This window comes from Protobothrops mucrosquamatus, unplaced genomic scaffold, assembly GCF_001527695.2.
Source record: "Protobothrops mucrosquamatus isolate PMUCROS unplaced genomic scaffold, P.Mucros_1.0 scaffold7903, whole genome shotgun sequence".
Taxonomy (NCBI): Eukaryota; Metazoa; Chordata; class Lepidosauria; order Squamata; family Viperidae; genus Protobothrops; species Protobothrops mucrosquamatus.
Window position 1 is genome coordinate 9,661 of NW_015393702.1, and position 12,500 is coordinate 22,160.

At 51.4% G+C, this 12,500-nt stretch overlaps 2 protein-coding genes across 2 annotated transcripts in view; one reads left to right on the plus strand and one right to left on the minus strand.

Moving 5' to 3' along the window:
* Nucleotides 1–765: 765 nt before the first annotated feature.
* LOC107300667 (eukaryotic translation initiation factor 5A-1-like) lies at nt 766–3,175 on the plus strand. Its single transcript, XM_015829974.1, has 3 exons — nt 766–950; nt 2,746–2,850; nt 2,972–3,175. The coding sequence occupies exons 1-3, from the start codon at nt 786–788 to the stop codon at nt 3,173–3,175; spliced, it is 474 nt and encodes a 157-aa protein (XP_015685460.1). The 5' UTR covers nt 766–785.
* Nucleotides 3,176–7,258: 4,083 nt separating this feature from the next.
* The window catches only part of GPS2 (G protein pathway suppressor 2), a gene marked incomplete at its 5' end in the record, with an annotated part of 22,497 nt that continues 17,255 nt past the window's right edge, over nt 7,259–12,500 (minus strand). Inside the window, 7 exons of the mRNA XM_015829975.1 lie at nt 7,259–7,561; nt 8,650–8,718; nt 9,133–9,228; nt 10,021–10,100; nt 10,251–10,337; nt 10,453–10,603; nt 12,326–12,408. Of these exons, the coding sequence (XP_015685461.1) occupies nt 7,478–7,561; nt 8,650–8,718; nt 9,133–9,228; nt 10,021–10,100; nt 10,251–10,337; nt 10,453–10,603; nt 12,326–12,408 (650 nt within the window). The remainder of the gene's footprint in view (nt 7,562–8,649; nt 8,719–9,132; nt 9,229–10,020; nt 10,101–10,250; nt 10,338–10,452; nt 10,604–12,325; nt 12,409–12,500) is intronic.

Sequence of the window (12,500 nt, forward strand, 5' to 3'; positions counted from 1 at the left end):
AGGAATTCTGGGAGTTGGAGTCCACCAGTTATCAAAGGGTCCTAGTTCCCTCACGCTGGTTGAGGAATTCTGGGAGTTGAAGTCCACAAGTCATCAAAGGGTCCTTGTTCCCTCACGCTGGTTGAGGAATTCTGGGAGTTGAAGTCCACAAGTCATCAAAGGGTCCTTGTTCCCTCACGCTGGCTGAGGAATTCTGGGAGTTGAAGTCCACCAGTTATCAAAGGGTCATAGTTCCCTCACGCTGGCCGAGGGATTCTGGGAGTTGGAGTCCACCAGTCACCAAAGGGTCATAGTTCCCTCACGCTGGTTGAGGAATTCTGGGAGTTGAAGTCCACAAGATGGCTGGACGTCAACTCCCAGAACGCCCCAGCTGGTATTGCTGCCTGGGGACTTCTGGGAGTTGAAACAAAAACAAAATACGTGCCTGGCTGAGGAATTCTGGGAGTTGAAGTCCACAAGTCATGAAAGGGGCCCAAGCTTGAAGACCCCCCTGCTTTCTGTGCATCCCAGGGCACCATCCTGTATTTTATACCTTTCCTTTTCCGGCTCCTGCAGCTTGGCTTGTGTGCTTGTGACGTGCCAACCGGCGGGTATGGCAACTTCCCGTGGGCGTGTTTCTCCTCCTCGGCCTTGGAAGAGGTTGCTGTGCCCTGGGGTGCCGCCTCCGTCTTTTTTCCCCGGCGGGGTTTGTCTCATTCCAGCCGGCTGACTCTCTCTCTCTCTCTTCCTCCTCTTCCTCCTCTTCCTCCTCCTGGACCAGCGGTTTCCACAACACCTGATCCACCATGGCTGATGACCTCGACTTTGAGACCGGCGATGCTGGGGCCTCCGCCACCTTCCCCATGCAGTGCTCCGCCCTCCGCAAGAACGGCTTTGTGGTGCTCAAGGGCCGTCCCTGCAAGATTGTGGAGATGTCCACCTCCAAGACGGGCAAGCACGGCCACGCCAAAGTAAGTGCCCGGCAAGGGGGGGGGGAGAAGGCTTTCCACGGGGCGTTGAGTGGCATCTTCCCCCTTGCTTGCCCTCTGTGTGTGTTGTGTGTGTGTGTGTGTGTCCCATTGTGCAGCTGGCCAGATGGAGGAGGAGGAGGAGGGTGAGCAGGACCCGGGGGTCCTTGCCGCTTTCTCTGATCTTCGTTTTTCCTCGCAAACGTTTCCATGGCCCTCCTAGGGGACGTCATCAGTGCTAGGGGGAGAGGAGCTGGACCCTGGGGCCCTTGGGGCTCTCTGAGCTGGGTGGTTTTCTTCCAGGCATTTCGTGACCCAGTTAGGGAACATCATCAGTGTTAGAAGGAGTGTGGGGTTTCCAGAGAGGAGGAGGAGAAGGAGGAGGAAGAGGAGGAGGGGAAGAGGAGGAAGAGGAAGAGATGGAGGAAGACTGTGGGGTCCTTGGTGCTCTCTGAGCTTGCTTGTTTTCTTGCAGACATTTCATGACCCAACTAGGGAACATCATCAGTGCTAGAAGGGAGGGTGTCATGTAATATTGAATATTCTTGCTTTGACAGATTTGCTGAGTGGAAGGAGGAGGAGGAGGAAGAGGAAGAGGAGGGAGGAAGGAGGAGGACTATGGGGTCCTTGGTGCTCTCTGAGCTTCGTGGTTTCCTTGCAGGCGTTTCATGACCCAACTAGGGAACTAGGAAGAGGAGGAGGAGGAGAATTGTGGGGTCCTTGGGGGTCTCAATGCCTTTCTTGCAGACATTTCATGACCCAAGTAGGTAACATCAGCAGTGCTAGAAGGGAGGGGGGTTTGTGGAAAGGAGGAGGAGGAGGAGGAGATGGCCCCAGAGACATATAGTCCAACCTCATCAACTTTTTTAAGATGTGTGGATGCTACTGGAATGCCTGAAAGTTTATTTATCTACTATGACATTTTATTTGCCACCCGTCTGGTATGCAGGGATTCCGGCCAGCTTACAATGTAAACCCAATGAAACATTAAAATCCTCCATTATAAAATAAAATCTGGGAGGGAGGAGCAGGACAGCCGAGGGGGGGGGTGTGCTGCTGCTGTTGGAAAGGGCCTCCCTGGAGCTGCTTTGCCAGGCACGGCTTCCTCTCCCACCCCCCCTTCCTCCAAACCCCACCTCCCTCTGGCATTGATGACGTTCCCTAGTTGGGTCAAGTGACGTCTTGAGAAAAGCCATCAAGTTCTCAGAGGACCCTACAGTCCTTCTCCCTCTCCTCTGCGAACCCCACTCTTCTTTTTTACTCATGATGTTCCCTAGTTGGGTCATGAAACTTCTGCAAGGAGACCACAGTCATCCTCCTCCTCCTCCTCCTCCACAAACATCATTCCTTCTAGCACTGATGACGTTCCCTAGTTGGGTCATGAAACGTCTGCAAGGAAACCATCCAGCTCAGAGACCACCAAGGACCCCACAGTCCTTCCTTCCTTCCTTCCTTCCTTCCTTCCTTCCTTCCTTCCTTCCTTCCTTCCTTCCTTCCTTCCTTCCTTCCTTCCTTCCTTCCTCCCTTCCTCCCTTCCTTCCTTCCTTCCTTCCTTCCTTCCTCCCTTCTAGCCCTGATGATGTTCCCTAGGAGGGTCATGAAATGTCTGCAAGCTCAGAGAGCACCAAGGACCCCACAGTCCTTTTCCTCCTCCTCCTCCTCCTCCTCCTCCTCCTCCTCCTCCTCCTCCTCCTCCTACTACTACTACTACTACTACTACTACTACTACTACTACTACTACTACTGCTACTATCTGGCATTGTGCTGAGGCTGTTCTCTCCCTCTCCTGGAATCCTAGGTGCATCTCGTCGGCATAGACATCTTCACTGGGAAAAAATACGAAGATATCTGCCCCTCAACTCACAACATGGACGTGCCCAACATCAAGAGAAATGACTTCCAGGTAGGTAGGCCCGGGGGTGGGTGGGTGGCGAGCTGTTCCACTGGTGAATTGTCCTCACTGTCGGGGTGTTTCTCCTTCATTCCGCCGCGTGTTGACACTTCCCCTCCCTCTTGTGTCGCAGCTTATTGGCATCCAGGATGGCTACCTGTCTCTGCTCCAGGACAGCGGGGATGTCCGGGAGGATCTGCGTCTCCCTGAGGGAGACCTGGGCAAGGAGATCGAACAGAAATACGACAGTGGAGAAGAAATACTGGTGAGGATGGGCCCCGGGTCCTCGGGTTCGGCCCGTTTACTGGGCGCACGGCGGATACACAAGCTTAGCTAAACCATCAGAATGAAATGGGTATATATCTCTATATCTATCTATCTATCTATCTATCTATCTATCTATCTATCTATCTATCTATCTATCTATCTATCTATATCTGTCTGTCTATATCTGTCTGTCTGTCTATATCTGTCTGTCTATCATCTGTATCCATATCCATATCTGTCTGTCTGTATCCATCCATCCATCCATCCATATCTGTCTATCTGTCTCTGTCTCTATCCATATCTGTCTATCTATCATCTATCTATCATCTATCCATCCATGTCTATCTATCCATATATGTCTGTCTGTCTCTATCCATCCATCCATCCATATCTGTCTATCTGTCTGTCTCTATCCATATCTGTCTGTCTATCTATCATCTATCTATCCATCCATCCATATCTATCTGTCTATCCATGTCTGTCTGTCTGTCTGTCTGTCTGTCTGTCTGTCTGTCTGTCTGTCTGTCTCTATCTATCTATCTATCTATCTATCTATCTATCTATCTATCTATCTATCTATCTATCTATCTATCTCTATCTATCTATCTATCTATCTATCTCTATCTATCTATCTCTATCTATCTATCTATCTCTATCTATCTATCTATCTCTATCTATCTCTATCTATCTATCTATCTATCTATCTATCTATCTATCTATCTATCTATCTATCTATCTATCTCCATCCATCAATATCTATCTATCATCTATAGATAGAGATATAGAGATATAAAATCCTTATAACTAACAACCCGGTTACCGACTTATCAGCTGCGGTGCTTCTCTTAACCACTGTGGCCAGAAAGCTCATAAAACGGNTTTCTCCATCCCTTTCCCTCTCTCCCTCTCCCTTTCCCTCCCTCCTTCCTCCTTTCTGCTCTCTCTCCGTCCCTTCCCCCTCCCCTTTTCCTTCCCTTTTCCTCCCTCTCCCTTTTTCCCTTTCCCCTCCCTTTCTGTCCTTTCCACTCTCTCCATCCCTTCCCCTCCCTTCCTCCTTTCTGCTCTCTCCCTCCCTTTCCTCTCCCTTTCCCTCTTCCTCCTTCCCTCTCCCTTTTTCCCTTTCCCTCCCTCTCCCTCCTTTCCACTCTCTCCATCCCTTTCCCTCCCTCCCTCTCCTTCCCGCTTCCTCCCTCTCCCTCCTTCCCTCTCCCTTTTTCCCTTTCCCCTCCCTCCTTTCCGCTCTCTCCATCCCTTTCCCTCCCTTCCTCCTTTCTGCTCTCTCTCCCTCCCTTTCCCTTTTCCTCCCTCTTTCCCTCCCTCCCTCTCCTCTCCCTTTCCATCCTTCTCCCTCCTTTTCCCTCTCCTCTCTTTCCCCACCTCTCCCATCCCTTGCAAGGGGGCAGGAGGGGGGCAGCCTTGCCCTGGCTAGGGGAGAGACCCAAGGGGAAGGGATGTGGGGTGCAGCAACAGAGGGAAGAAGAAAAGCCAGCATGGGTTTTTTGGGGAGGGGGGATGGCGGCGTCCGTCAGCGCATTGACGCGCCTCCTTTTGGGGAGGGGGAGATTGCCGATGTTTTTGACCAGCACCCGGCTTTCCTTGGCGAGGGGAGAAGGAGCCGAAGAGGTGAAAACACCCTTGCAGGAGCCTGGCCTGGGGGGGGGGGGTGGAGGAGGAAATACGGGGAGTCCCCGATTTACGACCACAATGTACTGTATGTAACTGTAAGCCGCCGAGAGTCACCCTACGGAAAGATGGGAAGCCAATAATTTTTGTAAACAACACAACGGAGCCCGAAGTTTCCGTCGCTAAGCACTGACAGCTGTTAAATTGAATTTTGCCCCTTTTTTTACGACTTGCCGTAGTTCATTCGACGGATCCCGACTTCGAATCCGGCTTTCCCCGTTGATTTTGCTTGCCAGAAAGTCACAAAAGGGGAATCGCGTGACCTAAGTATTATAAATAGTATCTTTGGGTGTCTTAACGCTTAGTACACACACGCCTAAAAAGACACGGAAAGAGATGAGGATGGTTAGGTTTAATAATAATAAAGTTGGAAGGGACCTTGGAGGTCATCTAGTCCAACCCCCTGCTCAGGTTTGAGAAAGGAGATGAGTATTTTCAAAAAAAACCTGAAATTGGGCTAAGGGTGTTCCTTAAAAACCTTTTATCCTCACGACTCTTTCCTGCTTTTAAAACTTTAAAATCGAGAACCCCCCCTAAAGAGCTTTTGTTTTATATGCATTGTGTTTATCGAGATTCACCCTTTTAATTTTCAAAAGGGATTTCGTCCCCATAAATGAACCATTGCTGAACGAATAACGGAAAAATAACTAGATATTAACATGAATATTTTTCACGCAAGAACCCTACGTGATTTTTCAACCAATAAAATATAAAAAAATGAGACGTTGCTTTATAGCTTTGCAAATATATTCAAGGCATGGCAAATAATTTTCATTATTGCAGACAAACTTTGAGAGGTTGTATTTTAAGAAACACGGCTACAGAGGTTTAAAATCTTTCTTGTTCCAGACTCATTAAATGTGAGTTAGTTGCCAAGCGTCCGGGTTTTGATCACGGCTCCGGGGATGTTGCCGCAGTTGTGTGAAAAAGAATCACAAGTCACTTTCCTCAGTGCCGTTGTGACCTTGGTCACTAAATGGATATGTAGAGTATGATGGCTTCCTATCCAGAGCTCGCCTTCTCCGTCCCTTTTGCCGTCTTTCCAAATGGACCTGCCTTGGAAGACCACTCCAAAACCCATCATGGATGTGGAATATGGTGGCCTGGTTGCCATCAGAGGTCAACCACCAGAGGCAGCATTCCCTAGTGGTCAAGCATCTCCGTTGGTGGCCAACATCTAAGAACCGTTGGCTTCGTCCCAGGGAGACTCTGTATCTCAGCATCTTCAGGAAGGACCCACCTGTCCAACAGGTAACATCTTGATAATCCCGCATCTTCCTCAGCTAAAGCAGGACGGGCACCCAGGAGCCCCTTTTACACCCGGTGGACTTCAACTCCCAGAATTCCTGAGCCAGCACGGCTGGCTCAGGAATTCTGGGAGTTGAAGTCCAGAGATCTTTTTGGAGCCGTAGATTGTCCACACCTGAGCTAAAAGGATGCTGAAGATGGTTAAATTGTCCATCGTGTGGAACCACCCAGATGCAGGTTTAGCTCCGCTTTTGATGGCTTCCCAATAAACAAAACCAGGATTATCCTGGAAGATCTTGGGGAAACTATGATCAGTTGCAATGATTTAAATTGCAAGCTGTTGTGTAAGTGGCACAGGACTGTGAAGTGACCTCGGTGTTTTCCCAGCCTTAAAGATGTGTGGACTTCAACTCCCAGAATTCCTCAGCCAGCGTGAGGGAATTATGATCTTTTAATGACATGTGGACTTCAACTCCCAGATTTCCTCGGCCAGCGTGAGGGAACAAGGGCCCTTTTATGACTTGTGGACTTCAATTCCCAGAATTCCTCAGCCAGTGTGAGGGAATTATTACCTTTTAATGACATGTGGACTTCAACTCCCAGATTTCCTCAGCCAGAGTGAGGGAACTAGGACCCTTTGATGACTTGTGGACTTCAACTCCCAGAATTCCTCAGCCGGCGTGAGGGAACTATGCCCCCTTTGATGACTTGTGGACTTCAACTCCCAGAATTCCTCAGCCGGCGTGAGGGAACTATGCCCCCTTTGATGACTTGTGGACTTCAACTCCCAGAATTCCTCAGCCGGCGTGAGGGAACTATGCCCCCTTTGATGACTTGTGGACTTCAACTCCCAGAATTCCTCAGCCAGCGTGCCTGGCTGAGGAATTCTGGTTGTTCAAATCCACAAGCAGGGATCTTCAAACTTGGCCCTTTGATGACTTGTGGACTTCCAGAATTCCTCAGCCGGCGTGAGGGAACTATGCCCCCTTTGATGACTGGTGGACTTCAACTCCCAGAATTCCTCAGCCAGCGTGCCTGGCTGAGGAACTCTAGGAGTTGAAGTCCACAAGCCATCAAAGGGCCAAGTTCGAAGACCCCTACACTGCACGCAAAAACACGTGTTTCCCTTTCTTCGCTGCGGTGTGATTTGCACTCGCGTCCTCCCCACCCCAACGCTCCGCGGGGCGACGAAAAACCGGAAGAAACCACACCAGGCTCGCCCTGCGTGAAACGAAAGCCACACAAATGTATTTGGAGAACGCCACAGTTGCAATTTGGCAAAATTCATGACATTCCTGGAGAGGAAGGCAGGAAAGGAGAAAAGGATTCCCAGGCAGACACTCGTCCGAGAGAGACTTTCCGAATTCAGGCCGGGCATGCGGGCGGGGAAGGATGCTGAAGCAGTGTGTGTGTGTGTTTGTGTGTGTGTGTCTGCCGGGGCTCACTTGTGGTAGAAACGCTGGCCTTGCGGGTGCTGTATAAAAGGGTGCCGAGGTGCGGCCTGGGGTGAAGTTTGGAAGCCAGACTGAAAAGAGAGAAAAAAAGAGGTTTAAAAACACAACTGTTATCAGCGATGATGTAACTGTTAAGGGGTGGTCCAGAAACCAGGGGGCGGTGAGTTCTAGTCCTGCCTTGGGCGTGAAAGCCAGCTGGGCGACTTTGGGCCAATGACCAGGGGGCGGTGAGTTCTAGTCCCGCCTTAAGACATAAAAGCCGGCTGGGTGGCTTTAAGCAATCACTAGGAGACGGTGAGTTCTAGTCCCACCTTGGGCATGAAAGCAGTTGGGTAAGTTTGGGCCAATCACCAGGAGAGGGTGAGTTCTAGTTCCGCCTTATGAAAACCAGCTGGGTGGCTCTGGATAAGTCTGCAGGAGACCATGAGTTCTAGTCCTCATTTAGGCATGAAAGCTGTCTGGGCGACCTCCGCCAATCACCAGGCGACAGTGAGTTCTAGTCCCGTCCTCGGCGTGAAAGCCAACTGGGTGACCTTGGGCCAATCACCAGGCGACGGTGAGTTCTAGTCCCGCCTTAAGACATAAAAGCCGGCTGGGTGACTTTAAGCAATCACTAGGAGACGGTGAGTTCTAGTCCCAACCTTGGGCATGAAAGCAGTTGGGTAAGTTTGGGCTAATCACCAGGAGAGGGTGAGTTCTAGTTCCGCCTTATGAAAGCCAGCTGGGTGACTTTGGATAAGTCCGCAGGAGACGGTGAGTTCTAGTCCTCATTTAGGCATGAAAGCCAGCTAGGTGAGTTTGGGCCAATTGCCAGGCGACGGCGAGTTCTAGTCCCGCTTTAGGCATGAAAGCCAGATAGGTGAGCTTGGGCCAATCATCTGGAGACAATGAGTCCTAGTCCCACCTTAGGTATGAAAGCCAGTTGGGTGACTTTGGGCCAATCGCCAGGAGTCGGTGAGTTCTAGTCCTGCCTTAGGCATGAAAGCCGGCCGGGTGACTTTTAAGCCAATCCCCAGGAGACAGCGAGTTCTAATCCTGCCTTGGGCACGAAAGCCAACTGAGTGACTTTGGATTAGTCACCAGGCGCCAGGAGTTCTAGCCCCACAGCGGCCTTTGCTTTAATTCCCTCGCCCCTCCCGTCGGTCAAGGCAAAACCTACCGTGTGTGGCTGCTGCGGGAAGCTCCCCGGAGAGGCAGGCCGGGCCGGGTGAGTGTAGGCCAAAGTGGGCTGCAGCGTGATAAAGAAAGAAAGAAAGAAAGAAAGAAAGAAAGAAAGAAAGAAAGAAAGAAAGAAAGAAAAGATGATTGAACAGTTTCCTTTCGGCACTTGTCATCCGTTTTTTAATCTTTTATTGCCTGTTTCTACATCTCTGCTTGCCTGGATTATCTTGTGAGCCCTCGCCTTGAACCCCGGGGAGGGGGGGCAAACCAATATAATACATAACTAAAGATAATAAATAACTAAAAAGAATAAAAGCGCCCATAAAAGCGAGCAGTTCGGAGCAGGACGGAGAAAGGAAAGGGCTGGAATCAGCGACTCGATTTCGCTCCAGGAAAGCAGCAAAACTGAACTGCAATTGTGGCGCGCACACACACACACACACAAACACTTGGGAGCAAGCTCTGCCAATCCCGGCCTTACCTTGGCGGTGGTCTGCATTTGGACCGGGAGCTGGGAGGCCTGGAGGAGACCCTGGTTGGGGTGGAGGGCCTGGGGGTGCATCGGACGAAGGGTGGACTGAAAGACAAAAGGGGGGGGGGAAGCACAAAGGATCAGCCCCCCCCCTTCTCTGAAATGGACCCCCTCCCTCCGCTGGAGGGCAGAGGCGGGGGAGGCGCTCAGCCCGTCTAGATGCCTTCAGGCGGCCCCCGAACTATTTTTATTCCATAGACGCCTTTCTACCTTCCGGATTGAACAGGAAAAGAGGGCTTCGGATCCTCCCACAGGAGGTCCTGCGTGGAGGAGCTCAATAAGGACCGGTCACCCAGTTGGACTAGAACTCACGGCTCCTGCTGATTGGCCAAAAGTCACCCAGCTGGCTTTCATACCTAAGGTGGAACTACAACTCACAGCTCCTGGTGATTGGTCCAAACTCACCCAGCCGGGTTTCATGCCTAAGGTGGAACTAGAACTCACAGCTCCTCGTGATTGACTTAAAATCACCCAGCCAGGTTTCATGCCTAAGGTGGAACTAGAACTCACAGCTCCTCGTGATTGGCTCAAAGTCACCCAGCCAGATTTTATGGCTAAGGTGGGACTAGAACTCACAGCCTCCTGGTGACTGGCCCAAAGTCACCAACTGGCTTTCATGCCTAAATGAGGACTAGAACTCCTTGTCTCCTGGTGATTGGCCCAAAGTCATCCAGCTGGCTTTTATGCTTAAGGCGGCACTAGAACTCGGGGCCTCCTGGTTCCTAGCCTGGCCTCTCAACCGCTCGACCAACCTGCCAGCCTTAACAGCCCCGCCCCTCTGAAAAACGCCTGCGCCGCATCCTGCCAAGCCAGGAAACGCTCAGGATCCGAACTCACCGAATCGGAAAAGCCGGACTGCTGGTTCGCGTGTTCCAGCTGCTTCTGGAGAGGGATGGTGGTGCTGGGCGGGATGAATCCTTAAGCAGGGGCAAAAAAAAGGGCGCAAATCATCATCAAAAAAAGGGGAGACGCGCAAAGAATCCTTGGCTGGCCGCCCTCTCCGAAAGGGTGGGGATGGGATGGATGACCTCACGGACCCTCTCCCGACCCTCCATCCCGGGACTTACCTGCCTGGGCGGCGGGGAAGTGACCGTGGATGGCGTAACCAGGTTGCTGCTGGGGCAAATACTGCATCGTGGAGAAAGCCGAGGGTCCTGGAAGGGGGGAGAGGGGGAGGAGGAGAGGGGATGTTGGTTTAATCCTGGCCTGTTCTGCCCCACAGGTGTCTCAGGAGCCAGCCACCCCCCTCCATCCTCTCCTCCTGCTCACCTCGGATGGACTGACTGCTGGCGTAGCTGACGGGCACCGTGTGCTGGCCCTGCCCCACGGCGTAGGGGCTGTGCCCGGCCTGGCTGCTTTGGTACTGCCCGTGTTCCGGGGTACCGGCCGGGAAAGCTGGCTGGGTCGCAAAGTGCCGTGTCTGTCGGGGAGAAGAGACCCCCCCCCCAAAAAAGCGGGGGTCAGAAGCAGCCTCGGGTCTGTTTTTCTGGATGTTCCAGTCCCAAAAGCTGGAATTTTCCCTGCTCAAAGTTGCACAAACTTACAACGGTTCATTTAGTGACTGTCTGGCACTGAAAAAAAGAGACTGAGGGCCGTTTTTCACACTTAGCGACCGTTGCAGCAACCCTGGGGTCACGCGATCCAAATTCGGACCTTGGGCAACCGATTCACACTTACGACGGTCGCCGTGTCCAGGGATGGTGCGATTCCCCCCTTTTGCGACCTTCTGACAAGCAACGGGGGAGCCAGATTCACTTAACAACGGTGTTACTCATTTAACGACGGTGATTCGCTTAATTGACATAGCAAGGAAAGTCCTAGAATGGGGCAAAACTCAACGAAACAAATGTTTCATTTAGCCACATAAATTCTGGCCTCGCCGTCGCGAGGCCGAGGACTACCTGTGTAAACCCGGGGCTACACATTCAAGACTCGGGGAACTTCAAATCCCAGAATTCCCCAGCTAGCCGTGATCACAAATTTGGATAAACTGACTTGTAACTGAGTTTCGTGTGCTGGGTGAACTGAATTGCTCGGGGCTTGTAAACAACGCTTGGTGGCCTCAGATGCTGCGGGAGCCTGGCTTATCGTGGCTTGTTCAAACAGCCGCAACGAATCAAACCAGGTTTAGCATGACACACGAACTGGGTTCTGCAGTGGGCACTGGGCGCGAATCCAGATGTGGTACCCATAGCATCTCCACACAAACCATAACCAGCAGTGAAATTTTCATTTCGTGCTGCCAAATTTACTTTTCTAACGAAATGAAATTCAACGCAGACATGAGTAAAGTCTGACACTTAGGCAGGAAGAACCCAGAGTGCACGTGCTGGTTAGGTGAAACCTGGCTTAATAGTAGTCACGGTGAGATGGACTTTGGAGTCCTAGTGGACAATCACTTCGATAGGAGCCGGCCGTGTGCGGCAGCAGCCCCAAAAAAGCTAACACAATCCTTGGCTGCATTAACAGAGGGACTGAATCAAGATCACGTGGAGTGTTACTACTACTTTACAAGGCCTTGGTAAGGCCACACTTGGAATACGGCGTCCAGTTTTGGTCACCACGGTGTAAAAAAAGATGTTGAGACGCTACAAAGAGTGCAGAGAAGAGCAACTAAGAGGATCAGGGGACTGGAGGCTAAAACATACAAGGAACGGCTGCTGGAATTGGGGATGTCTAGTTTAACGAAGAGGGGGGACATGATATCCAGTATCTCAGGGGCTGCCCCAAAGAAGAGGCAGTCAAGCTATTCTCCAAGGGGCCTGAAGACAGGACGAGAAGCAACGGATGGAAACTCATCAAGGAGAGAAGCGACCTGGAACTAAGGAGAAACTTCCTGACAGTTGGAACAATTAACCAGCGGAACTACCCGCCTCCAGAAGCGGTGAATGCTCCAACCCTGGACGTTTTTAAAGAAGAGACTGGAGGGCCCTTGGTCTGAAATGGTAAACTGAGCAGAGGGTGGGACTAGATGATCTATACGGTCCCTTCCAGCTCTGCTATTCTGAATTCACACACACATACACACACATACACGCACACACACCAGGTAAGACAAGGCTGGCTGGGATCCAAGCCGACCCCCAGATTTTGAATAAAAACAGGCTCCCCTCCGTTTGTTCACCCCTGTTGGGGTCTTTACCGTGATCACCGGCGGTCCGAACATCTGCTTGGCCCGGTCAGCCGGGATGAGGGTGGCCGCCCGGTTGTGCCCACTTGGACTCCCTGCGGAGAAGGCACAGAGAGGGTAGATTTATTAAAATTTATTTGCTGGGCTCTTCTTCTTACGCTAGAAAGAGTTCACCACGAGTCCCTAA

Bases quoted from the DNA above. Each gene is read 5' to 3' on its own strand.
- LOC107300667 (XM_015829974.1), top strand. From the start codon at position 786: ATGGCTGATGACCTCGACTTTGAGACCGGCGATGCTGGGGCCTCCGCC. The intron at 951-2,745 runs GTAAGTGCCCGG...CTGGAATCCTAG, and splicing joins GCAAGCACGGCCACGCCAAA to GTGCATCTCGTCGGCATAGA. The intron at 2,851-2,971 runs GTAGGTAGGCCC...CTTGTGTCGCAG, and splicing joins TCAAGAGAAATGACTTCCAG to CTTATTGGCATCCAGGATGG.